Source organism: Phocoena sinus, chromosome 5 (genome assembly GCF_008692025.1).
Source record: "Phocoena sinus isolate mPhoSin1 chromosome 5, mPhoSin1.pri, whole genome shotgun sequence".
Lineage (NCBI taxonomy): Eukaryota > Metazoa > Chordata > Mammalia > Artiodactyla > Phocoenidae > Phocoena > Phocoena sinus.
This window is the reverse complement of record NC_045767.1, coordinates 37,939,731-37,967,222: the sequence shown is the minus strand read 5'-3', so window position 1 is coordinate 37,967,222 and position 27,492 is coordinate 37,939,731. Positions and strand designations below refer to the sequence as shown.

Sequence of the window (27,492 nt, the reverse complement as noted above, 5' to 3'; positions counted from 1 at the left end):
AGACTGGAGTGCCGGCCAGAGGCCGCTGGAGGAGAGGGAGGTGATGGGATGGCCACTCGGGTGGCTGGGGAGGCTGCCGATTGGAAGGGAGGGACAGGAGGCTGCTGCAGGCGACCAGGGAAGAGATGCGGGTCTAGACAGGTCTGGGTGCTGCGGATGGAGCAGGAGTGAATCTGGGAGGCGGGGGCGGGGCGGGAGGGGAGGACCTGAGGTCAAGGAGGAGGAGCCAAGGTGACACAGGAGCCGCGCCCTGAGGGAAGCCGGGTGCGCGGAGGACCACTTCCCTGGGGACTGGAGTCCTCGTCCAGGCAGACGGCAGCCATACTTGCGGCCACAGCCTGACCAGGAAGATGCAGGGCTTCCTTCCGGGCTCGTTCTCTCTGTGCCTGAGACGGAGGCAGGAGTGGGCCCAAACTCCCTGTCCTGCAAGGCCAGGTTCTGCTAGATAACCTGGTCCAGGGGGAGCCAGGGAGATGAGGCCCAGTCCTCGGACTCACAGCAGCTTTGGACGGCAGGTGTGTGCATGTTGAAAAGGCTCTGCAGGTGGTTCCGGTGCACAGCCAGCCTTGGGAATTTAGAGCCCCTGAGAGACTGTTCCGCCTCTGGGGACTTGGCATTTTCCACTGGTGTCTAATGGGTGGTGTCCTTCCTGGAGAAGGTCACTGGGAGGGCTGGGGAGCTGCTGCCCTGTATCCCACGGCCCTCGGGCTAAGGCTGGAGAAGGGAAGGTGTGAGTGTGTGTGTGTCCCCTTCCTCCCTCCTTTCTGCGTGTTCGTACGTGTGTATCACATGCCACCACCCGACAGTTTACAAGGAGCTTTTAACTAGGATCTCTGATGCTCCCAGAAACCCTGTGGGGTAGATGCCATTAGACCCCCTTATACCAACAGGAAGTTGAGTACAGAGACGTCGTACCCAAAGTCACACCCTGCACGTCCTTCTTTATTCGGCATCTGTTTATTAACTGCCACCTCCTGTGTGCGTGGTGGGGTGCTGGGCGTGCCACGGGGCACAGGGTGTGTCAGGGGCCTGCCCTCGGAGCTCATGTTCTAGCAGCAAGCCAGCAGACCGATGTCCAGATGACGTGGATGCTGCCAAGAGTTAGGCAAGAAGGAATACGTGGGTGACCGCCTGCCTGTGGCCACCCCTTCCTGGGGGAGCACGGTGCTCGTCCAGGCTGGGACCCGAATGAGCGGGGGGGTGCTGGTGTGCACCTGCCGTGGGCTGGCCTTGTGCTGAGGACAGACTGGGCCGGGCCTGCTGACCCCGGGCCCCGAGGGAAGGGCTGATGGGCACAGGCGCCCGAGCTTCTGGGATGCGTAGAGGGGCGCGGGCCAGCCTTTTGCAGGGGGCCCCAAGCTGAGGAGTGTCACGAGGAGATTTAAAAAGGCAGATGTGGGCTGGGGAGGATCCTAGGTTTCTGCTTTTTTTTTTAAACCATGAAGGCCCTGGATGAGTGTTACAGAAAGGTCTTAAACACGATGGGAGAAAACTGCCCCAGAGCCTGCAAGGTGTTTACAGTTGGGTGCTCCTCGTAGACTGACTTGCTTTCGGGGAGCTTGCATGTGAGGTTTAATAGCTAGGCCTCCTGGACCGTGGGCCAGGGCTGTTGGGACACTTTCCTGGGTTCCCTCACCCGTCCAGTTATCGTTTCACGTTAGAAGCTCTGTGACCTCCCTGAGCTCACCCACAGCTGACGTGTTTATGCTGGGGTCTCTCCAGCCAAAGGGGGCAGGTCGCAGCTTCCCCGGAGCTCCCACCCCATCCTACTCCTGTGTGGCTCCCGGACACCCCCTGGAAGCCGTCTTCCCCCAGGGTCTTGCCTGCCGCCAGCACGCCCCCCCCCCCCGACAGTGCCTCCCCAGCACCCCTGTCTTACAGCCTCACTGTGTGGGTGGCAGCGGGACCGTCTGTCCTGGTGCCTGGAGGGCAGGGATGCCCCATCCCATCTGGAGGCCTGCCCTAGCCTGGAGCAGAGTCACTAACTGCCCAGCAGGTGTTGGTGGCCTCAGAATGTCTTGCCAGACCCTGTGCTGGTGGCAAGGACAGAGTGAAGGGGAGGTGGCACTGCAGGTGGGGGAGGAGGGTGGCCGCCGGCCTGCTGGACAGGGGCCAGTTCACCTGCAGGGCCGGCCCTGGGCTGAACAGACGGTTTGCCCCTGCAGAGTGCCCGGCTCCCCAGTGCCCAGGCGTGGCCGGGCTCAGGACGCCGATGACAGAAGGGCATGCATGACCTCAGCGGGCCCCTGTGGGCTTTTAATCCTTGCTGTCCGCTGTGCTGCGCTGGCTGCAGTCCTCACAGCAGCCCGGGCAGTCCTCATCAGCTCCTTTCTTTAGTCGAGGGGACTGAGGCTCAGGCAGAACGTGACCTCGGCCTGTAACGTGACCTCCTGCTCCTGCCGGCCTCAGCCCACAGAAACGCTGTGTACAGCGGCGCTGGGCCGTAAACACACTGCGTCCCTTTGTCACTTCTCTCCTGGAAGTAGCTAGCTGGCAGGTGTTTCTAGTCTGTATTTCAGGGTCAGTGACCTGGTAAGGAGACCAGTTCTCCGTGGGGCAGGGTGGTATCAGGGCTGTGGGGAAAGCACGCGTTTATTATTTTCCCTTCCATCTTCACTAAACCAGCGGCAGTGAGCCATGCATCTCTGAGAAGCCCTGGCTCAGGGAACAGAGGCGGATGGATGGATCTGCTGTCAAATTCAAGTTATTTATAAACCTCTGGCAAATCCCAGAGCTGTCTAAAGCCCACTGCCCGCAAACCACATCCCTTCCTTCACCACCTGCCATCCTCCCAGACCCATGAGTGATGAAATAGCAGCCAGGTGGGCCAGGGCTGGACCAGGCATGGCGCCATCACATCCGCCAGTAACCACGCCAGGTAGCGCTGCCCTCCCTCTGCCGAGTGGCCACACCTGCCCCTTCCTAGTGTGAGCAGCAGAGCTGGATCCTGATTGGAGGCCACGGGGTGGGCACGGGGCTGCAGGGCCTGTGGTATCCCCAGGGCCTGGCCCAGAACTGGTGTGAGTGACTCTGCACCCGATGGGCAGCCCACCTGTAGGAGAGCCTGTTAACCTCAGGCTGACACTCCTTTTCGCAGACACAGGGCTGGTGACCCCTGTAAGCAGCATCCGGACGGAGAGGGAGCTCGCTCACTTACAGGTGGAACAGGAGGCCCTGGGTCACACTCGGCCCAGCCTCTGCGGTGGCTCAAATGGGAGCTTTTCTAAGACTGAGACGTGGTCCCTTCTCTCGTCCACAAATCATGTGTTCGGCCCTGCGTGGCTGCTCCTGATACCAGGTGGGGAGGCACAGTGGGGAGGCCTCCGGGTCCACTGGGTGACGTTGCCCGCCTGGTGCCCGAAGAGGGCTTGACGAAGGCTGTGGCGTTCACCGGGTTCCCCTGGTCCTGGCCTCAGCAGCTCCTCCCGGGCAGCACCTCCCCGCTCCAGCCCAGCCCCCTGAGCCCTGCGGACGGAGCTCTGCCACACCCACCTCTGAGGATGCTGAGAGCCCAGGCGGGACCGGGACTTGAAGCTGCCAGGGCGTACAGTCCTGCTCCGGCGCCCCGGGGGGACCGCGCTGCCTTGTTTCTCACTGTTCTGCCTTTGAGCTGAGCAGTCACCATCGGCAGCTTTGCGGGTGGGGGGGCGACGTCTGGAGTGCACTGAGCAGAGACCCGGGTTGGAGCTCGGTTCCCACACTGCCCTGTGGTCCCTTCCCTCTCTGGGTCTCACTTGCTGTGACTGAAATGGGACTAACAGATCTCAGCTCGCAGGGAGACATTGTGCCCGCAAGGCACTTGGCCACCTGTCAGAAGGAACCGGTGTGGTGGCAGGGCTGGGATGTGGAGACGGGCCTTGGGTCTGCAGAGACTCCAGGGAGCAGCCCCTTAACGGAGACGGAGCTAACCTGCCTTTAGCTTCTGGAGGCTGAAGAAACCCGGGTCGGGCAGGGACAGGGCTCCCAGAGGAGGTCCCCCCGTGCATCCCAGGCTGGCGCCCACGTCCACAGGGCAGTAGCCGCCACCGGCCATCCTGGTGACCATCAGAGACTCTGTCACGGTCTCCACGCTGGGAGACTGCTCAGCCCAGATTGGCAGAGGAGTGCATCGAGCAGTGGGGTGTCCTGCTGGGCCCCAGGAGTTGGTAGAATCCTGGCTGCGCTGTTGCCAGCGAGGTGGCCTTGGCTGAGATGCTGCTCGGGGGTGCCAGCCGGACCCTGCGGGCGGTGCTGGGAATCAGGGGGGTTTAAAAGTCTCCCTGGGGCTCCCCTGGTGGCGCAATGGTTGAGAGTCCACCTGGCGATGCAGGGGACACGGGTTCGTGCCCTGGTCTGGGAAGATCCCACATGCCGCGGAGCAGCTGGGCCCGTGAGCCATGCCCGCTGAGCCCGTGCGTCCGGAGCTTGTGCTCTGCAACGGGAGAGGCCACAACAGTGAGAGGTCCACGTACCGCAAAAAAAAAAAAAAAAAAAAAAAAAAGTCTCCCTGGTGACTGTGAAGGTAGCCAAGGCCCAGGACCCTTGTTACTGCAGTCTCCCTTCAGTGTGTGACAGACCTTGGCGTTCCTGTAATGCTTTGGTTGCTTAGAGACACAGGTAACGTGCCTTCCGCCAGATGGAAGGTTTCTCTCTCTCTCTCTCTCTCTCTCTCTCTCTCTCTCTCTCATTAAAGCCGCAGCTGGCAGGCAGTGGGGCTCCCTGAGGTCCCCCTAGAGCCCCGATTCTGTCGTGTTGCACTGCCGGCCCCCAGGGTGTTGTCCCTCTCCAGGCAGGTTAGTCCAGGCAATCAAAGCCGCCGAGAAGGGAGCGGTGGAGGGCAGGAGCCCCCCAGAACCTGCTCCTGTCACAGCCCCGCACACCCCGTTGGCCAGAAGTTAGCCCCATGGCTTCTACTGGCTGCCGGGAGGGCTGAGAAGCGTGTCGTGAGCTGGGCCCCACGCGCCCGCCTGTCACTGGGAGAAGGGCGGGGGGAGGCAGAATGCAGCCCGCGACCCCTTCCTCAGGGCCTGGCGAGCGACGTGGAGGCGGGGTGGGCGGCGGCTTAGCCCGGCTGCTGGATGGACAAGGGAAGGTAGCCTGACTTTTTGGGGGCCCTAGACCCCTGGTGAGCGGACGAAAGCTAGGGACTGACCTCCCCACCCCCGGGTTCCACGAGCTGTAGGGAAGTGCCTCTCCCTTAGCGGACAGCTGCCCCCCGAGAGCCCCCCACCCTCACGTGCCCTCATGGGGTCCTTGTGGCTTCCTGGGCTCTCTGGATCTCCAGGTCACACAGCTCCCTACCAGACCCTTGTAGGTGGTGTGTCCTGACCCCCCGACCCTTGCCTTCTCCCCAGCGTTTGTGTCCTGCGGCTCTGCACCCTCTGCTCTGGCCACGGGCCTCTCTTCAGCCTGTGTCCCTGTCCTCCTGCCCCGAGGACCGGCTCCTTTGGGTCAAGTGCCCCCAACCCCTGCTCCCAGGAGCCCTTCTGACTCCCTTCCTTCACTGTTTGAATATGTTGCTTCTGGTGGACATGTCAAAAGTTCCATTGTCTTCTAGGAGATTTAAAATCAATGGCCACGAGTGTAAGATCTTTAAAGAAGCAGGAGGCCCGCTGTGTAAGTCCCGTCGCCACGGCCTTGTACAGACGTCCATCCCGTTACCACGCAATCAGTGTCAGGCAGTCAGCTCATCTCTGAGTTTCCTCCAAGCCCGGGGAGGTGCTCAGTGACCACGGGTTGGGTGCCACCTGGAGACTCACGGGCCTCCCTCCTGCATCGGTGCATGCATCTCAGGGGGCGGCTTGTCTTTCAGAACACCCAGTGCATCCCAGAAGGCTTGGAGAGCTACTATGCGGAGCAAGACTCCAACGCCCGGGAGAAATTTTACACCGTCATCAACCACTACAACCTGGCCAAGCAGAGCATCACCCGCTCGGTGTCGCCGTGGATGTCAGTTCTGTCAGAAGAGAAGCTCTCAGAGCAGGAGACTGAGGCTGCTGAGAAATCCGCTTAGCGAGATGGGCAGGTTCCTTACAGTGTCACTTGAAGGTAACAAAGCGACTTTGAGGGACATTTCATTAGATGTAATTACTGATAATTTAGAGGTTACTCATGTATGGTGCAACTGCTTCTGTTTGCTAATGCTGCTCTGCAAATACAGCTTGCTGCAGACCACCCGCGGGCATAAAATCAAGGGCATATCAGCATTGCTAAAAGAGCTCCGACACCACTTTCCATGGTAAAGAATCTTAATTTAGCAACTTGACTGGGATTTATTGGATGCTGTCAAAAAATAAATTTACACTGGATATGCAAGGGGTTCAGACTTCAGATAAATGATGCATTTTGTGGGATTGATTTTTTTTTTTTTTAACCACCTTGCCGTTTGCAAACCTTACACCACAGCCATATCTAGAGTGATCCCTTGCTTTGCTAAGAGCAAGCTGTACTGCACGTTTCTTCCCCCCTCCCGCCAATGGCAATAGTGCCAGTGGTCAAGATGCACCATAGTGAGCGTCAGAGGGAAGGAAGGAAAGATGCCATCAGGTCGCAGTTGTGCCCTCGCCTGCCCCGTGCTCACTCCTGAGTGCGCAGGCGCTGCGGCAGGTCGGCTCGGGCAGGGGTCACTGCTGCAGGCAGAAGGCTGCCTCCCGGTACAGAGGGCGCCCGCTGGGCAGGGGAGCCGTGTTTCCCTCAGTGCATGTGGACTGGGTCAGAGCATGTGAGGTGGGGACTCTGGGAAGAGGGGACCCTGGGCTACAGGCTGCAGAACCCGTCTCCCTGTAGCTAGTCTGTCTGCTCCGTGATGGGCTGAGTAGGAATGAAACCTACCGGCCCTTTTGTTCACATCTATTATGAATAAGTTTGCACCGACAGCTGTATTAGCTACTTAGTTTTAAAACAATTAGCTGGGTGAGAAAAGTGAAAGTGTAACTGCTGGTAAGCCAAGGCTACTTTAATTTTTATTTTGTGGGACAGATGTAACTCCTTTGATGTAAGAAACAGGCAGGAAAGGCTGGGAGGGGGGCTGGCGTCGCACTTGCAAGTCCAGTTACGACATTTTCATTCACAATCTTTGTAAGACAGTTATGTTTCAACCTGAATCTTGACATTAAAGTATATGTTTACAAAATTGCCAGTTAGATAAACTAAGTGTGTAAGATGATTAAATAGAAAAAGAGACGTTCATGGACATTTTCTTCCATGTTATTTAAATGTGTTGTTTCTGGTGGACATGTCAAAAGTTTCACTGTTTTTTTAGATCAAAAATAATAAATGACAAATAGTGCAAGATCTGTTGCGAACAAGCATGGTGGTCATGGCCAACTCCATTAATTACTGTTTCCTGAAATGTGCTTCCAAAACATACAGTATATTTTATTACCAAGGGTGTTTGGAAACAACGACCATGACCTCGGGGCCGTGGGTGGGCGTAGAGTCATGGATGTTGTGAAGCTGTGCCGACGCGTAAGAGCAATAACTACGTGCCAGAACTTCTGTGGAGATAGATAGCATCTATCAGCAGATTCCAGCCCATGTCAATGCAGTGTCAAGGCAACCCTATTTGTATTTTCTAGGAGACATGTATTTTATTGACTGTAAGCTCATTCACATGTAACTTTTGACATTTTCACTCTGTGCAAATAAAGAACACAGGATCCCCGTGGTGCTCCCCGGACTGTCTGTGCGGAGCCCTCGAACCCACACCCTGGGGGCCCATGCGCACCGGGCGCTTTCTGCACAGATGTGGCCGCAGATGCCTTGTGCCTGAGTACAAGCAGGCGTTCCTGATTCCTGGGGCTCTGGTGGGTGGAGAGGCCCAAGTCCTCCTCTGGACGAAGCTCCGTGGGCCCCAGTGGCCGCAAGTTGGGCCTTCCCCACCCCCTGCCCACCCATCAGGAGAGTGTTGGGGGCAGCAGTTCTGAGGGGAGCCAGGCCCCGTCCCCACACTTCTTCCCAGACAGGAGGCAGGTGGGCACGCACTGACTTTCTAACCTTGGACCCACCAACAATACATTAAATGGCTGTAGTTGTATTCACTAGACTCACAGGGCGAAGGTGCTATCTTTTCTACCGCACGATGAGTCTGTGTATCAGTTGGCTGAGGCAGACAAGAAGCCACAGGAAACAATCCATCATGTGCTGTGAGAAGCTACTGGCCATTGCTCTTCCTGCTGCCACCCGGAGGGAAAGGCCGGCGCCTCCTCCAAGCCTGAGACGTCTGTGGAGCAGGAGGCCCACGTGCCCCGCTCCCTGGGGCGGCCCCAGCAGGTGCAGGAATAATCACCCTCCCGGTTCCTTCCCTCTGGCCGCAGGATTGTGACGCAGACCACGTTTAGTTGTGTTGTTTTCTTTTTCAGCTACTACATGGGCTTAAAACCACAAGTCGGGTGTCCCTTTTGTGAGTACATATCTCCGTGCCCCCTCCCCACCGACGGCTCCAACGCCAGGGACCACGACAGCGCGCCCAAGCGCGCCGTCTGCCGGGTGTGGCCGCCTAGCTGTCGTACCAGTCGAGGAAGAGCAGGGAGAAGGAGCACATCACCAGGAAGAAGAGCACCCACACGCGGAAGCCAGCGTTGTTCTTGATGGCCTGGGGGGCGGGGCACGGGGGGTTAGGCTGGAAAGGCTCTCAAGTGCCTCGTGTGTCTGCACGTGCTCTCCCTGCGGGGCTCTGACTGTGTGGGCTGCTCAACCCTATGCTTACCTTGCACAGACGCCTTAATCATTAAGCAAAACCAAAAAGTGGGTTTCAAGTCTGTTAGACAAATGGGCTGCATCTCCCTCTCTGGTTAGTCATCACGTGGAGATCACGCACAATTCTCCCAGGAAAAATGGCTCATGTCCACCCCAGGGTTAAACCCACACAGACAGGATGAGAGCGTGTGTCCACTACCCTGACGTGTGTTTCCTAGTAGTGCGATGGCAGTGGTGGTCCAAGATCGGTCCCACGTCAACCCAAACCTGAGGACTGCACTCAGAAAATAAAGTCCACTCAACAGAGTCTACTGTGGTGGCCCTGTAAACAGCGACCAGGGCTCTGGGTCCTTGGAGGGGTCCCACAAGCCTCTCCTGTGGGGCCCAGCCCGGACTTAGGGAGGGACCCCTGCGCCCCAGCTGGCTCCTCTGCAGGGCAGTGAGTGGGGTCCTGGGCTTGGCAGGGTGGAACGGGCCCATCCAGCGCAGTCCTGAGACCAGCCCTGTGCACGTGGCCCTGACCGGGTGGACACTACTGCCTGGACTCGGCGCCCCTCCAAATCAGACACGGTGCCCCAAGAGTACCCACCTCTCTGATGTCTTCATTGCCCTCCTTGATATTCTCAGTTGCTCCTACTACTAATTGGTGAATACTGTCAATCTCAGCTTCCTGTCGGGGAAGAGAACAGCAGATAAATACAACTGCCACCTCCTTCGCCGAGTGTATGTCACGATAGTAACTAGCTGCCACTTACTAAGTGCTGGGGCTTTACACACCATGAACCCATGGGTCCTCATAGCACCCGACAGGTAGGCAACACTCTCATTTACAAGAGGGAAACAAAGCATAGAGAAACCCAAAGTCACACAGCACCCAAGCTGCAGGACTGGGACTGGACCCGGTGCCTGTGCTCCCTCCACCCCGGCTGGCCGCCTTCCTCCACTCACTGGACGGGAAGAGTTCAATCGCCGAGTGGCCACCACATGCCAGGGGCTTCAAAGCACATGTGGCTCTAAAACATACGTGCTAGCTTCAAAGTGGCACTTTGTATATCACCATTTTCTCTCTCTTAAAAAAAAAAAAAAGCTAAAACTTAAAAATCAAAATGGTATGCAGGATGTTTGCAAAAATTTTACTCCAAATACTGGGAAAGCTTAAACATGGGATCCTGGGCTTACACAGGAGTGGGTGGCTAATCACCCACCATTGCACCCCTGCACCGGCTGCGAACCACACTGAGGTCTAAGGAGCAGGCCTATCTCTCCCTCTAGGCGGTGGGGAGGGAATATAGACGAGTGTGGGTTTTAGGGAAACCTGACTGATACAGTACCGCAGAGAGGAAATCGACCTTCAGCCATCCGATTCCCAGCAGTGAATGCCACATAGTCTAAGGACTTGAGGGCCAAGGACTGCTTTGCTCCAAAATCTCGGTTTTTTTTAGAGAATCTCCAAGTGGGAGCTGGCTGACCACGGCCACTGTTCCCATGAGAGGGTGGGTAAGAATCACCTTGCAACATAGATGAGGAAGCCCAGACAGACTCAGCTCTTCTCAGGTCTTAGAAACCCCGAGGGAGCCAGGCAGGGCTCAGCCTGTGCTCTGCAAATCCCTCCCAGGTCGAGGCCCAGAGCCCTGGGGGTGACACAGGGTGGGGCCCTGAGTGGCTCTCTGCCACCTCCTGGGGCACATGTCCAGAACCCCGGGACTGCTGCTTCCTAACCGAGAACCAGCCCCCAACTGAGAATCAAATGTGAAGGGCAATCAGTGCTCCTCAGTGGCTGGGCTGAGTGTAGGAGCAGAAGAAATGGTCGTGCAAAGTAAGGGCTTTTAGTGCACTTGGGCCCCAGGACCTCAGAGTACTTTGCTGCATGTAAGCAGCCCTGCTGTAGTGAAGGCCCCTGGCCCGTGGCTCTGGCCGCGCTAGTGAACAGTGCATTACCCAGGTCTGCCACAGCCGTGCCCACAAACAACGGCTCCTGGTTCCAGGACTGAGAGCCTGAGGGGGCCCGGATCCCATCCGCCACCCCTGAGAGTGACGCAGGTGACCTCAGCCCCGCTTTGCTGAGGGGGAAAGGGCTCACGTCACGTGATGCATGACGGGGAACCGGGTGGGGGCCGTCTGTCTGACTCCACCTGGGCTCTGAGCTCCTCCCGCCACGCCGAGCTGCCTCTAAGGACAAGTGGGTGCTCTGAGGGGGAGACGTCTGACTGAGCTGTTTTCTGTGTCCGGAGGCTGAACTGATGGCCATCAGGCTTCCAAGTGAAGGCTTAGCAGATACATATTAGAATGGTTCCTGCAACACGCTAGTGAAAAGGGCACCTCCTGTGAACCACCTTGTGTACCCAACGTGCAATGATTTGACTGGCTGTGTGGTTTAGGGGGCATCTTGTGAGTGGAGTATCTTAAGCCAAGCAGCCCAGTCTAATAACACAGTGAAGAAAAATAATTTTGTCTTTCAAACTCTTCCAGTCTGTGGATACTAAAAACAACAGGGAGAATTTATCAGGTGTCTGAAAATTTTGCCAGTTAGTGGCTGCTGGAAGAATTTCAGAACTGTAGGCAGGTAGAAATGACATGAAAATCCATGTATGAGGACAGTCACATTTCCTGTGAGGACGGGACACCTGAGGTGGCGGGGACGCGGCATTTGAGAGGGCCAAGTCTGAGCTTGTAACACCGCTGACTGAAAAGCTACTACTCACGCACCGTGCTGGGTGCTTTCCATGGGTTATTCTCGGAGCCTTACGACAACCATGCAAGGGCCACTCTATTTTACAGATGAAAAAACTGTAGTTCAGAGAGGCTCCCCAGCTTCCCAGAGGACATCCAGAACCAAAACCTAGCCGCCTCCCTCCCCCACGTGCTCCGCTGCACAGGGCTGGGGCGTGTGGGGAGCTGCCCCGGACTGCAGAGGCTGCTCCCGGGGAAGGGGAGGCTCCGGGCACACAGCTGCAGAGGCCCAACGACCTCAGAAGAAATGTCCCGAGTTCTTAGTATATCCCCATTTTAAGCTAAATCTTAAAACCACTATATTTTTTCTTACTTGTTGTAAAACCTTCTCTGTGAATATCTCTTGGAGTCTGGAAATTTCAACCACTTTCCCTTCGATTTGCCTTCATAAAAAAAACAGATTACACATTAACTATTAGTACTTGGCGATCTTAACAGCAGTGTCACACATTTCTAAAGAAGTCGTCTCTTCTAAGTGAAGGCACGAGAGAGGGAGGGGACGCCGCGTCAGGCTCAGGGAAGGAGAACACGGGCAGAGGAAGATTCACTCTCCTTACTGGTTCCCCTTTAACATCCCTCAGCTTACTGGGGCATACTGGACTGTTTGGAAACCCACCCCGCCCCCCTGGATAGGCTGGCTCCAGGGCCCAGCCTCCTGAGCCAGTGCCCGGGCCAGGGGCACGCAGCTGCGCCCAGTCACACAAAGTCAAGTCTCCTTTAATGCCGAGCCCCGTCCTAGCAACACAGTGACACATGGGGGGGATTCAAAAGAAAACGTCAGAATGTGTTGTCACCCAACTTTGTTACCTCTCAGCAGGTTAGGGGCAAGAGTGCATTCACCGCTCAACCCAACTTTGAAAGGAAACCTGATTCTGGCAGAAAACATCGCATGCTGGGATCAGCAACTAAGTGTGCGGGCTTCTCCCCGTTTCATGGGCGGCAAGGGTGGCCCTGGGGTGGGCCGGGAGGGGCACGTCTAGAGGCTGAGCTGACAGCTGCTTTAGCACAGGCAGCGGCTGAGCTCCAGCCCAGGAGGAAGCGGAAATGTTCGATGGGGAGATGATCCCTAGTTGTGTCACTCAGGCCTCGAGTCCCCCTAGACCAGGTGAGGGAAGGAGAGGAGACGGGAGAAGAGTAAGGAGGGGTGAGGGTGGGGAGAGCGCCATCTCTGAGGAAGGACTGGGAGACCCGCCTGTGAAGGCAGAGACAGGGGGAAGAGCCGGGGGCAGCGATCAGAGGGAAACACCTGCACTCAGTCTCCAGGGCTGCGCAAGCGTAACGTCAGGATGCATCTTCTTTTGGGAAGTGACCATGGTGCAACAAGAGTTTCGGCGCATCCTTTCAGAATGCTCCTGGCATTCCCAGGGCAAGAGGCCTGAGTGCCTTCACCGGAGGGCTGGTAACCATACCTGTGTGGGCCACGGCCACGGGCCTTCTGCGTGGCTGATCACTCTGGTGAGGGAGCAGCCGGACCCCAGTGGAGCCATCCGCAGGGCTTCCCTCTGTGAGCCGTCCCTCACGAGGTCTCCCTTTCATCTTAGAGTAATTAAGTGTAACTAGCCCCCCATGTGGCAGTGGTCATTAGGTTTGGTGTCATCTGCCATCATGAGCCGATCCTCCTGGATGGGGCAGCAGCACCTGGGCGCCTCGTAGCAGCCCGTGGGGTTATCTCACAGGCCCACAAGTCGAGGGGAGTCAGTGAATTCAGGCAGTTTCCTTTACCCCCTAAATGGCAGGAGGGGCGCTACATTTGGCCCAAGGGCCACATGTGGATGCCTGGGCACCAGAGTAAATTAAAGTTCCTAGTTTTGGGGAAAGTTGTAAACTAGGCCATCGGCTCACAAAGGAACCACACACATACCTCACTTCGTCAAACAGGCTGTTCATTTCACCAATCAGGCGCTGATTTTCTTGTTCGAACTGTAAGGAAACAAACACGTTAAGGATGAGGACAAACTGACTAGAGTCTCAGAGCACCACAGCCAAAGGCAAGTGTCGAGCAAGGCGTGCCTGTGCAGAAACCTTTGATCCGCCCTCTAAGAATCACTGTGGAGCCCCTCTTTCCAGCATGGATCGTGGCAGCATTGCTGGAAGACCCTGAGTGTTCCTGTGAGGATAGCCAGGCCGTAGGAAGAAAATGAAACCCCGCAGTGCAGCGAGGCTGCCTGTGGCTGGACTTTCCATCTCACTCATTTGAACCGCAAGCATGCAAGCCGACTCTGATTGGGAGCGCGGAGGCCTGTGGGTCAGCCCCGTTAGGCTGGCCGCCCTGCTCTCCCTCTGGGCCCTCACGACCTACTGATACCATCCTCTTTAAATGGAGCGGTGAGGCTGTGCGGCCGTGCTGAATCAGGGTAGTGGCAGGACCGCGCTGGGACTCAGTCTGATCGCAGAGCCTGGCCTTGGCCAGTCACCACAACAGGGACACAGGCCCGGGAGCTGGAGAAGCTGCATTCCCGGTGCTTGGGATGGCACCAGGCTTTGGGGCTTAGTCTGGGTAAGTATACCACCCCAGCACCCGGGGAGTTCATCAGAGCTGAGCTAACTCTGCAGGGTGGACAGCTGCTCTCCCAGCCATCCTGCCAGCTCGATACTGGTCAAACGCGAGGACGGCGCGCATCTGAAGCGCCGCCATGGCGTGGGACCAGGAGGAGCTTGTCGTCCACGATGATGACTCAGGCCTCACGCGTCCACTCCTCCGTCTCTTCCCCGACGGGTCCCACGTGTTTCCAGCTCACGTGCCACCTTCTCCATGATACTGTCCTGGGCCTTGGAGCTCAAGGTTATTTCTCATTTTTCTAACCGTGGCCTGGTATCTTCTCAAAATCCCTTAGAATATTAGCCATTTTCTGCCTTGTACCGAGTTGTGTGTTTCTCAAACTGTCTGCACGACTATGAGCCGCTCAGGTGGGAAACGTATTGGACCCACACACATTGGAAAAGGCCGCTGTCCACACACAGGGGCTTGGTCCACCAGGGAGGGGGGCTGTGCTCTCACCTCCGCACCTGCCCGCGCAGCAACCTTGTTACAGCCGCCGGCCCCTCCGCACCCCTTACCTCCGCCTTGCTCACTCCCGCACCCCGTCACTCAGGGAGGCTTCCTCTAGCGGGGCCTCCTCAACGTCAAGTCCTTTTCCTCTCCCTCCAGCCCCTCTGCGAGGCTCTCGGCCGGCAACCTCCCTTCCTACTCTGCCAGTTTTACTTGGCACACTTGCCGTATTCGTTCCTTCCCTGCTATCTAAGTTCTGCCCTCATCTCTCATAGTCTTCAGTCTGCCCTCCATCCCGTCAGTCACATGCCGGCCCTGCCCCTGCACCCTGCAGATCAGGTCTGACGCCAGGTGCACGAGCTGGCTACGCCCCAGGCCTCTCCAAGGGCATCTCCTGCCATCCCCTGCCTCATCTCTGCACAGGCTAGCCCTCAGCCTAAGGTGGATTCATCCTCTGGCTGGGGAACTCCAGCTGGTCCCTAGAAACCCAGCATAGGCACCTTCTTAGTCATCAGACGCAGCAGGGCAGGTTTCATCATGTTCCACCATCCCCCTCTCTTTAAAGCTTCTCTGCTCTCGCCTCCATCACTGCACTCCCACGCTTGTTTGGGGTCTGGCTCCCCTCCTGGGTGGGGTGGTCTTTCTCCTCTGGACCTCGAGCCCAGCACAAGGGCCCGAAACACGACAGGGCGTGGGTTCCCAGCACCAGCCGCTCATCAAAGCACAGAGGCCTCTACTCCACCCCAGGCCACCTCAGAGGCCGGGGTTGGCGAGGCTCCAGGAGGCCGGAGCGGTGGGGAGCCTCCTGCAGGGCCGGGGCAACTGGCAGGCTGCCTTGCTGGCCGCTGCCAGGGCACTGCCACGGCCCTTCTAATTATGTGTCAAAAAAGCTATTTAAGGGAATAAAAGCGTCACTTTTGAGTCTGAAAGAATCAGCTCTGTTAACTGTCAACAGTTACTTAAGAGTCTGATATATACGAAAAAATACAATTACTTCAGCATGTGGGTGCTAATTTGACTAATTCTCTCAGGTACTTTACTCAGGTTTTGCGGGGGGGGGTGGGGGGGGGTGGCAGGGGGCATTTTCTCTGAATTTTTCTAACAATAATATGGCCCTACCCTTTTAAATCTACAGCCCTTTCATGCTTTTAAACCGTTCCTAAACAAAATTAACTAGGGGTTTGAGGTGGTGTATTACTGGAAATGGTCCTTGGGAACAAAGCTTTCTGTTTGTTTCCTCCCCAATTTAAGGGCACCTGGCTTTCTTTTAAGCCTCTTGGTAATTGTTACTTTTTTTCTTTTGGTTGGTAATTGCTACTTCTGAAGGGCTCCTGTTAGCAGGGTCAGGAGTGGGATCAGATTCTGGCTCTGACTTCCTTCCAACCCATGGGTTCTTGATGCCACCTGAGAAACTCCCCATTCCTGGAGGAAGTGAGAGAAACAAATGCCTCAAGGGATCAAGCAGTGGTAAGGGCTGAGGAGAGAGGTTTGCCAGACCACATCCATGGAGAGCAGCCTCCATTCAGGGGTTGGGAGTAACAATGAAACCGCATTTAAAAACCCAACAAAACCTGTTTCCCACAGGGAGCCATTTAACGAGATCTGGCCATGCTCTGGTAGGTTAGGCGGCGGCCAGGATGCTGACCGCATTCACTCGCACAGGCTGCAGGGAGGTTTCCGAGACTGTCTGGGCAGCAAACCTGTACACCTCACCTCTCATCCTCTGAGTAAGGCAGGGAGCCACCAAATGCCAGCCTGCGGGGGGAGGTAGGGGATATGCCAGGGGCTTTGATGGCCCAGTTCCCGTGGCCTCACGGGAACTTCCTGGGTGACCCTGCCCCAGTCACTGGCCTTCTGTGTGGCCTGTCAGTTTCTCTTTGTGAACAGATGTAGTTGGTTATTCTTATCCTTTCCTGCCTGATCCTGAGGGTGGGGAGGGACAGCTCCTTTATCTTCTAAGCTGTATGCCCTTGGGCAGGTAACTTAACCTCTCTGTGTCTCTGCCTCCATCACTAAACTGGGGATAATTGTAGTACTCAGTAGGGTCCTTAGGAGGAAGATCCGTGCTACGTGGAAGCTGCTTACCAACTTCACCTCCATAGACGTTAACTACTGTTATTTAATCTCTTCAGGAGTAGATCCTGGATATGCAAAATGAGTCATTAAATGCTTTGATGGCCCCTTCCCCCTCCCTGGTTTCAAATTCTAGAGGGCCACTACTGGTCTCCTACCCTCTCAGGCCTGAGAAGCACAGGCACACAGAGCTCCCTGGGGCTCACTGGCAGCCCGCACGGGCAGGGGCTTCCCAAGGTGCTGAATGCAGCCTCGGCTCCACGATCAGCACCAAGGGCAGGGGGACCTACAGGCCCTGCGACGACACACCTGCCATGTCCTCCATCTCCATGAGTCCCAGGAAAGGGAGATGAGAGGTCCGGATGATGGAGGAGGAGCATGGCGGCAGCCAGCCTGTCCTTCTGCGCCACTGCACTCTACACTGCTTAGGTCTCACAGCAACACACAGCGCTTTCCCTCAGCGCAGACCCCCAACAGCAGTGGTGGGCATCATGGTTAAGAGTCTAGGACTTGGGGGCCCAGCAACAGTCCCTACCACATGGGGCAGCATAAATTAATAAATGCTTAAGCGCTCATACGGTACCGGGCTGAGACGGTTACATGCACGTCAGGCAGTATCATTTAACTGCTTTATTCCATTCGGAAGTAAGTCAGACTTTCAAGTAGGGCCCCCCAAAAGGGCTGATAATCTGGTTTAAAGGATACAGATCCACATTGTGAATACATTGTCACAGAAATCCTTTTTTAATCTAATCCTCTTTACTGTAGTTTTAAAAAGAAAATCATTCCTACCAAGGCCTTTGAGCGTCAGATGAGACCAGGAGAAGGATGTGCATTGCAAAGACCTACGAGCAGTTCACTGAAGCAACACTGTGAACCCACAGGGGGCTTGGCCTAGAAGGCAGTCTGCCCCTTGGCTCAGGAGACCACCGCCCAGGCCCACTCTGGGCTCTTCTAGCTGTGCTTTATCTGTGCCAAACACCTTCACACTTGTGGCTCTGGGACCCTCACCGTGACCCCCACCTGTGCCCCTGTGAACCTCCCCAGGGTCTGTGCCCCAGCATTCACCTGTGTGGCGCTCAAATTCCATCAACAATTCTCCTGTTCTCAATGTGTAAGCCAAGCTTGGCCACAGACCACAAGCCCTGCCAGCCAGCCCCCTGGTGCTTCCAAGGGCCCACCTCCGGGGACAGGGGCTAGGGACACCTTTCATGTGATCTGAAGAACAGAAGTCACATTCATGTCTTTAAAAATTATTCCAAGAAATACATCACTAAGTGCAGTGGTTTCACTGGAGGCAAGTAAAATGAATGTGGGCTTAGAAAGGAGGCATTTTCTCTGGGTAGCATCAGAAAACAATTTGGTTCCGCTCAGCCTGACCACAAAACATCTGCTTATATTAACTCAAAGGCATTAACATCCCTGCATCATGAGTGATGCATGGAAACGTATCGTGCGAGTCATACAATGCTCCGCAGCCATTCTGGAATGAGTAACAACAGCTCCTATGGGTGAAATAATGAATTAAACTGCTATTATAGGGCTTAATTCATTATTTTACCCCAAGGAACAGTGATTATGACTTATGACCACAATTTGCTGTAACACTTTCCAATTTCAAACCAATAGTATGGCATTTCTTTCTCTTCATTTTCAGGGTTGAGCCTTTTAAATAAGGTTCGGGTCAGTCAGACTGTAAGACATGGTACTTAGCTATGAGCCCCAGTTAAGAAAGAAGTGAACTGAACATTAAACAGCTTGTCATAAAAGTACTGAACAGTACAGCCTTCTGCCCCATCCTCTTGCAATTACGCGATAAAAATTAGGGAGGTCCTGCTGGTTCTGATTGCTTAGGTCACTGATATCATGACGCCGAAATAACTAGCATTATTGGGAATGATCCCTGGCATGTTTCTGGACAATGTTTCATTCATTTGGACACTGCTTGGACAAAGCATGGTGCACCAACCATCATTATGGAAAGACGAGCCTTATGATATGAACATGTGTTTCTCATACGCAACAGCTACATACATCACACTCGGAACATGCGCAGGGAACCCAGAACCACATGGGGCCAGCAACGATCTCTCACTGTTTGTGAGGGAACATTCTCTGAGCAGCTGCTACGTGCCCTGCACTTCCCTGGGCACTCATACATACATGACTGTATTCCTGACAATCCTGTCAACTTACCAAGCTGAAGTTCAGTGAGGCTTATTTTCTTGCCCCCAAATCACACAGGCAGTAAATGACATAAAGAGGGTTAAAAACCAACTCTGTCAAGTCCCAAAGCCCTTAACTGGGGCCATCTCTCACTGGGGCCAAGCATCAGCTGGTCACAGATATCCTTGCTGCCAGCCTTCCACGGGTCCAGCCCCCGTGCATCCTGCAGCTTCCAAGCACCCATCTGTGCAGGTTAACAAGCTGCTGCTGCTCACCACTGCCTGCGGGGAAGGCAAGTCCTCTGGCAAACGACTGACTGCCATTCTTCTAGCTACTTCCTTTATGAAGCGGTGCAGTGTATTTTTTAAAAAGCCCTAAATGGAAGCTAAGTTCTGCCTAAATACAAATGTATTCTCTCTTAATGAAGGGATAGTACTATACATATTTTTATCTCTAGCAAAGATAGGTGGTCATGTTACATGATACGGGGGAACGTGACACCATTTTCAATAATAAAGTTATTTTGTGTAAGCTGAAGGAAAACTATGAGCTTTTAAGAAACTCTGGCCATCATTTGGCTATCAGGGAGCGTGATCAAATTGTCCCCCTGGGCCTTCCCTCCAGCGTTGTGTCCCGGGGTGATGTGCTGTGCCTTTCTCTCCCCTGTATGCACTGTTTCAAACACCAGCCCTCAGGTGTATCCCACAGTCACGTCTCCAGCCCAAGCCCCAAGCCCGGGATCCCAGCGCCCACCAGACACCTCCTGTCCGTGACCAGGTCCTCATTTCCTGACTGCCGGCATCCTGCTTCCCCAGGTCACAAAGCTCCAGGCTCTTTCTCCTGCCTCACTCTCTTCACACGCCCTGCTGCCCTCCAGTGGATCACCAGGTCCAGTCCACTTCCCGCAGCAGCTCTCTCATCTCCGCTCTCACTTCCACTCCCTGGCCATCGTCTTCAGCCTCTCTCTACTTGACTGGGCAGCCACAGCTACTGCCTGGAGTCTACACTGCCGCAGTCTACACTGCGAGGCCTCCGGGTCACGTGCCTGCTGGTCTGGGGGGCACTGAGCATGTACTCCAAGTCAGAGGTGTGGAAGGAAGGCAGGGGCCTGGCAGGCCACTTTAAGGTGTTTGAGTTACTTCCTTAGCTCAGAATTATTTTTATCTATCAGGGGCACAGATAGCTCTGCTTCTTGTTCTAAAGAAAGTCCCACAGCCTCTGAGGGAGGCAAGTCCCATAGCAAGTCCCAGGAAAGTCATGGCTAATGGTGTCATCACTGGAATCAGTGTCACGCTTCTAAGGTGATGATCTTAAAGGGGAAACTGCTCATCTGGGTGAATGAATGTTTGTGAAACAGTCCTGAGTATAAAATATGTATGAAGACTCCATGGAGCGGCAGCTGCCACCCCGCATAGCCCTTTGATCCTGCCGTGAGGGCAGCACACGCACCACAGCCCTTCCCCACACATGTGAGCACTGCCCAGGCCCCCCCGACCCTGTGCAGCCCAGGGCTGCCCTGCCTCTGTGCACACCTGCCACTCTGAAGGGGAAAGGCTGGGGGAACTCAGTTATGAGTGCCTTCTGTATGCCTGGCACCATCTTGGGTCAACTCACTCAGTCATTAGCCCACCGTGAGGGGCCACCCGTGTTTCAATCCCACAGTCAGGCGCGGGGAAGCAACAGGAAGCCTCGAGAGCAAGAGGATTCCGAGCCAGCTTTATGCTCTCGGCAGCCAACGCTCAAGAGAGCAGACCTGGCCCCCTTGCTGGGGCTGGTGAGCCTCTGTCAGGCCGCCCAGGTCAGTCTGCCAGTGCTCCTATGCAGGCTACACCCACCTAGACCACCAGATCCCAGCGGGCACTCACATGACCTGTGACGCGGGAAGCAAGCTCAGGGTTTGGAGCCGGGGCTCGGGGCACGGAGCATGGCTCAGGTGCTCGGCTCTGTGACCTTGCACGGGCTTTGGAAGTTTGTGCCACATTTTCGTCAACTATACAAGAGAGATAATTCCTACTTCACTAGACTGTTACGAGATTAAACAAACAAGGCCTGGTGCATAGAAGGTGTTCATAAATATAAATAATAATAATAACTTAGATAGAATATTCTAGTAGTTCTTACTGATGATCCTGCTTTACCATTTAAAACAACCTACAGTTTTTATATTATATTCATCCAAGTCACTCATCCATTCAACAAACAGTTCCCACCCCTGCTCTAGGCTCTGGGAACACAGCAGTGAAGGCAGACAGATTTCCACTCTCGGGGCACTTGTATTCTAGTGGAGGGATGAGGGCAGGATGTGGGCACACAGACATAGTGGCTGGGGCCACTTCAGGCCAGGTGGTCGGGGAAGGACTCTCTGAGGACATAACATCTGAGCCTGTAGGACAGGAAGACAAGAGTGAAGAGCTTGGTGACACGAATGCCTCTGTGTGAGGTCTGGGAGGAGATGGGTGCCTCTCTCACTCGACAGCCATGGCTCGAAGCTCTACCTCTTATCTTCTTCAGGAGACATCAGGAGACCGCTGACTCAACCAAGTAAGTGGCTCACTTACTTGCGGCCACTCAAGTAAGTGGCTCAACCACTCAACCACTTACTAATGAGGGGCCCTTGGACAAGAGAGCCGACTGCTTTTTGCCAAAGTTACAAGAAGACAGTAATGTCCCAACACCTCTTAGTGTGATTACTGAGACTATCACAGATAAAACCAGTACTAAAAAGCTCTGTCCACCGTAAACAGCTGCAAATTAAGATGTCATTTGCCAGGCACAGCCACTGGAGGGGGACTATGTGGGAACCAGCTTCTCAGCTCTTTGGGCAAGGCCAGCATCCCACCAGGGCAGCTCTAGGACACATCTGTTCCCAACCCCAGGTACATGTACTCCATGTGGCTCTGTCACACCGATGTCCAGACAGCTGTGCATAGACCCGGCTGTAAACGAACAGGTAGGGGCTCTGGCCAAATCTGTCCCTTTTCTTTTGAAACTCACCCAGAGATAATAAACTACAACTGGCAACTAGGGGACAGGTAAATAAAAGGAAGTGATATTCGCAGTTAAGGTGTTACTCTTTCATTCTTCAGCCATTACTTATGCTTTCCTCACATCACCATGCACCAGTAATTCAAACAATTAAAAAGCACCATAGCAGCGATTATAAAAGACCCATTTAGAACAGAAGACTATTTTACTGCCACTGAAAAGACATCTAATATTAATAAAATTATTCCAAGGCAATTTCTTCTTTAAGCTACTGCGAATTTTAAACATAAGAAAAGCATACTAAGAATCTGGAAATCAAGTGGAAAATTGATCTAAAATATTTATTTATAATTTTTAAAACTCAGTATAAAAATTAGGGCAAGGGCATTTAGGATGACCTCCTACTCAATGAAATATTCTTACTAAAAGTAGTTAAAAATACATGATTAGGCAGAGAATAGCATTACCATTTGTATTTCTTCTGGGGATAATTCATCTTCACCTTTCCCATCTCCCCAGGTTCCCAATTCAGGTTGTGCTTCGGCCGGAATCTTTTCTGTTAAAAAAAAAAAAATTTGAAAGTAGGCAGAAGGCAAAATATTCACTTTAGAATAGGTTGTCTTAGGATGCAGGCATATTTAAAAACATGAGATGGAAGGAAATCATAGAGCTTCGTCCACATTCGACTGTTGGTTAATATTCAAGCACTGCAGCATGACTCTTTACAATGTAAAGATCTGTCTGTGTGTGTGTGTGTGTGTGTGTGTGTGTGTGTGTGTGTGTGTGTATGGATAGAGGGGACCCATGCACAGTTTCAGTATTGCCCTGATCTCAGTAATGGTCGCAAACCAAATGGACATTCTTCAGGACCAGTTTTCAAGTGGACTTGACTTCAAAACACATACTCGTATGCTTATACCCCTCCCTCTACTTTTTAAAGACTGCAAAATGTATGGGTAATTTCATTAAAAAATATATATATATACATATATAAAAAATAGAGGAAATGACATACCACGCCAATCCCATTCCCCTCCCAGAAGTAACCACTGTTTGTCAGTGCTTTGATGGAGTCTCGCAGGCTCTATCCAGCACACTCACACACACACATACACACACAGATATGCGGTTCCCTGCCTCCTCCGCAGCCTAGAGATAATTTATAGTTCTGTGTGTGTGGCAGTGTGTTTTTCACAAAGATATCAGTGGTAACACATTGTTCTAAAACTTGCTTTTTATAACTTAACAATGCACCTGGGTGATTACCCAATGTCATTCCACATATATCTACCTTGTTCTTTTTTTTTTTTTTTTGCGGTACGCGGGCCTCTCACTGTTGTGGCCTCTCCCGTTGCGGAGCACAGGCTCCGGACGTGCAGGCTCAGCAGCCATGGCTCATGGGCCCAGCCGCTCCGCGGCATGTGGGATCCTCCCGGACCGGGTCACGAACCCGCGTCCCTGCATCGGCAGGCGGACTCCCAACCACTGCGCCCCCAGGGAGGCCCTGCCTTTCTCTTTTAATTGCCGCGTGACATCCCACCGTGAGGAATTTTCTGTGTAACCGTAACTCCACTGATAAACCTTTGGTTACTTTGGGTTTTCTGCTGGTACAATGGTACGTGTGCCAGTCCATGCTTTGGTGCATTTTGATGTACTCCAGGACGGGAACCTGGGCATGGGCTGCTGACTGGCGGTAATTTTACTTTTAATCTAGAGAACACTTTGACCGGGATCACATAAACATGGGCCAGCTCTCTGACAGAGCAGAACAACAGCACAGCTCCCAGAAGGGGCTGCCCCACCCAGGACCCTGATAGAGAGGCCTATGCGGCTCATCCAGGGGTGGGCTGGGAGCAAGGTTGGGGGGGGGGAGGCGGAGCGTCACTCCTGGGCGGAGGCTGTAATGGGGTCTCTTTTTGGATAGGTGACTTTGTGTCAGGTGTCTCAGCAGTGCCTCTGGGCTTGTCAGTGGGTTGCCAAGTACTTAAAGGCAAACACTGCTTCTTTTTCTTTTCTTCCCCAATCTCAGTAAATTTCCATTGGCTGCTCTCAGCCCCATGAGATGGGCAAAAGTCCAGAGTTTTTGCTTTGAGACTGATAAGGGAAAAGAACATAATGATAGCACCAATTTAGAGAAAGAAGATTAGGCAGACCTATGTACAAGGTATGGTTATTATTCTGGATATGTCATCACAAAAAAACTCCATGTCATCTGCGACCTTGTGCAAGTTTTAAAAAATTGGCTGTTTTTGCCAGAACTGTCATCATATTTATAAAAGACACATGTATAACTTAGATATAATATAGGACCTATAAATATAATACATAATTTTTATATTAAAGATATTTATAAAAGGTTGAAAACCTCTTTAGAAGCTGAGGAGGTGTTTTTCTGAGACCACATTCTTCAGGTGGAACATCTGTACTTTTCACTCATCCCACCCCCACCCCTAGAGCCCTCTATCTCCTACCTGACCTCATTATTGTATCCATCTCAAGCTTTTACCTTTATGTGTTTTAAGGATAAGAACATCAAATTTAGAAACACAGAAACATATTCACATCAGAACGAAGCATAAATCAGCTCTGAGCTGGAATGGAAAGTTTGTTAAGAGCCTCTGCAGCTACCTGGAGCCACCCTGACCTGCAGCTGTAAGAATCAGCCTGAAGCACGGCACACCCCATGCGAGTGCTCTGCCCAGACCTCCATGCACCCCGATGCCAAGGCACTCAAGTCCAGACTCCTTGGTCCAGTACTCAAGGCCCTCCGTATGGTTTGGCCCCATCCACCTTTCCCACCTTAAGGCCCACTCCTCCTCCCCTTTCTGTGAGTTTTGCTGACCCAGAAGTGGTTTCTTTACTGACTACATTCCATACCTCTCCCACGCTTTCCGGCCTCTGAGTATTTACTCATGCTGTTTCCTCTGCCTAGAACATTCTAAGCTTCCCCTTTTTCAGGTTCAGACTCAGTTCTCCGGACCACCTCCTCCTGAAGTTCCCTGGCCCTCTGACTGGACTACGCCTTTCCCACCTGTGCCCTCTTTTTTGGCACTACTCACTTTCTCAGGGGCTGGAATCTGAGCTTCCCTGTCAACTGAGGGCAGGACCCGTGACTGACTGGAGAAGAAGGGCAAGAAGTATTCACAAATAACCGTACCCATCTTAGTGGAAACCAATGTCAGGAAACAAATTATAAATGGGTCCACAAAGATCTCATCCTGGCTGAGTAAGAATATGGAAGGAAAAAAACCTGAACCTCAGACATGCACAGAAGGGCAGCTGTGCCCACAGAGGTGCTTTATTGTGCTGCTCAAATCAAAAAGTAACAAGACTAGTGCCTTTTTTAAGAAACAGGAGTATGACAAGCAAGAAACCACCCTCTGCCTAGACGTGTACCACCTAGTCCTACACTAAAGTATTTTTTCTAAGTTACATCTCATGTTTCAAAAGCAAAATGAAAAACCTGAAAAGATAAGCAAAAAGACACCACATAGCCCAGATTTTAAAAATCCTTCTGCTAACTGTAGATAACCTTAGCAAAATTCCCATGGACAGGAAAAAGCTGTCATCCAATGGCACAGAGAAAAGGGCAGATATACGACCCCTAAGAGGAACCAGCTGGGTGTGGGGGACGAGATTTACCTGCTAGCATCGAGGTGGGGACGGAGATGAAATGGCAAAGGCCCTGGAAAACTGGCAGCACCACGGAGGTCTACGCAGGCTTCTCCCCTCCCCACACATTCCCCTTAGGTGACGCATCCAGGCCCACGGCTCTGTACGCCTATGTCCTATGACTCCCAAAGACCTTCAGCCCTGAGTTCTTCCCTGATCTCTAGGCTCACTCCAACGGATTCACAATTTCCACCTGAAAATCCAATAGGCATCTCAGACCTCACACGTGTAGCCAGAATATGATTCTGCTCCCTCTCACTCCTCCCGGCCTCACTGCCGATCCTCGCACCTTCCTCATCTTGGTTGGTCCAGCCCAAACCTAGAAGTTGCCCTTGATGGCTCTCTTTCCCTCACCTCTCACGTCCTACCTACTGGCTAACCTTCAGTTCCCAAGTGTGAGCAGAGTTTGAGCCCTTGTCTCTGTGGCCATCTCCACCACCACGTCCCTCAGGTGACACCTCATCCCACTGGCGTGTGGCCTCCTGCAATAGATTCCCAACAAGGCCACTTGGTTCCTCTTTTTCTCACTCCACTCCAGCTCCACACGGTAGTCAGGGAGGTTTTTTTTTTTTTTTTTTTTTTTGTGGGTATGCGGGCCTCTCACTGTGGTGGCCTCTCCCGTTGCGGAGCACAGGCTCCGGACGCGCAGGCTCAGCAGCCATGGCCCACGGGCCCAGCCGCTCCGCGGCATGTGGGATCCTCCCAGACCGGGGCACGAACCCGTGTCCCCTGCATCGGCAGGCGGACTCTCAACCACTGCGCCACCAGGGAAGCCCAGTCAGGGAGGTTTTAAATGTGACCCGGGCCTTGTCACGTTCAGCTTAACAACCTCCAGGGCTCCTCACTACACACAGACTCAGAGCTGAACCTTTCCCACGGCCTGTAGGGCCCTGTGTGATCAGGCCTCTGCCTCCGTCTCTCACCCCTTCTTGTACCATTCTCACTGGTGCCTCCCTCTTGTGTGTGTGCGTGTACGTGTGTGTGCATGCGTGTGGAAATATGCCAGCTCATTTCTCCCTCCTTGATCTTTTCACTGGCTGGTCCCTCTGCCTGGAGAACTTTTACCTGCAGGAGGGTTCTGATTTCTCCACATCCTGCAAACGCACTTATCGTCTGCCTTTTTCATTCTAGCCATCCTGGTAGGTGTGAAGTGGAATCTCACTGTGCTTTGGATTTGCATTTCCCTGATTACTAATGATGTCGTGCATCTTTTCGTGTGCTTTTTGGCCATTTGTATTTCTTCTTCGCAGAGATTTCTATTCAGACCCTTTGTGCCCATTTTAAAATTGGGTTATCATTTTCTTATTGACTTGTAAAAGTTCTTTCCATGTTCTAGATATAGACCCCTTATCAGATATATGATTTTCAAATATTTTCTCCCATTCTGTGGGCTTTTTTCACTTTCTTTTTTTTTAACCTTTAAAGCACAAAAGCTTTTAATTTTGGTGAAGCCCAGTTTATCTAATTTTTCCTTTTGTTGCTTGTTTTGGTGTCATATCCTTGTTAATCTTTTGTCAAATCTGAGGTCAGGAAGATTTAGCCCTATGCTTTCTTTTTTTAAAAATTTATTTATGGCTGTGTTGGGTCTTCGTTTCTATGCATGGGCTTTCTCTAGTTGTGGCAAGCTGGGGCCACTCTTCATCGCGGTGCGCGGGCCTCTCACTATCGCGGCCTCTCGTTGCGGAGCACAGGCTCCAGACGCGCAGGCTCAGTAATTGTGGCTCACGGGCCCAGTTGCTCCGTGGCATGTGGGATCTTCCCAGACCAGAGCTCGAACCCGTGTCCCCTGCATTAGCAGGCAGATTCTCAACCACTGCGCCACCAGGGAAGCCCCAGCCCTATGCTTTCTTATAAGAGTTTTAGGGTTTTAGCTCTGTGTAGGCGTTTGGTCTATTTGAGTTACCTTTTTATAAATGGTGTGAGTTAAGTGTCAAACTTTGTTCTTTTGCATGTGGATATCCAATTTTCCCAGCACCATTTGTTGAAGAGACCGTTCTTGCCCCCTTGAATGATCTTGGTCCCCTTGTTGGAACTCAGTTGACCAGAGCCACACGGTTTTAATTCTGGATTCTCAATTCTGTCCCATTGGTCCATATGTCCGTCCTTGTGCCAGTACCACACTGTCTTGATTACTGTTGCTTTGTAGTAAGTTTTGAAATTGGGAAGTGTGAGTCCTCCTACTTTGTTCTTTTCCAAGACTG

General features: G+C 53.3%; 2 protein-coding genes across 4 annotated transcripts in view; one reads left to right on the top strand and one right to left on the bottom strand.

The window, feature by feature from the left end:
• Positions 1–9,259, top strand: part of NSG1 (neuronal vesicle trafficking associated 1) — a 33,122-nt gene extending 23,863 nt beyond the window's left edge. For 2 of the 3 annotated variants that reach the window (XM_032632448.1, XM_032632451.1), the window contains one exon: positions 5,792–7,272. In XM_032632448.1, the coding sequence (XP_032488339.1) occupies positions 5,792–5,992 (201 nt within the window). In that variant the 3' untranslated portion in view covers positions 5,993–7,272. Of the gene's footprint in view, positions 1–5,791; positions 7,273–8,339 lie in introns of those variants that run through there. The other variant, XM_032632450.1, reaches the window with a different exon arrangement.
• Positions 6,337–27,492, bottom strand: part of STX18 (syntaxin 18) — a 123,361-nt gene continuing 102,205 nt past the window's right edge. Inside the window, 5 exon segments of the mRNA XM_032632447.1 lie at positions 6,337–8,572; positions 9,266–9,346; positions 11,720–11,789; positions 13,268–13,326; positions 22,087–22,175. Of these exon segments, the coding sequence (XP_032488338.1) occupies positions 8,477–8,572; positions 9,266–9,346; positions 11,720–11,789; positions 13,268–13,326; positions 22,087–22,175 (395 nt within the window). The 3' untranslated portion in view covers positions 6,337–8,476.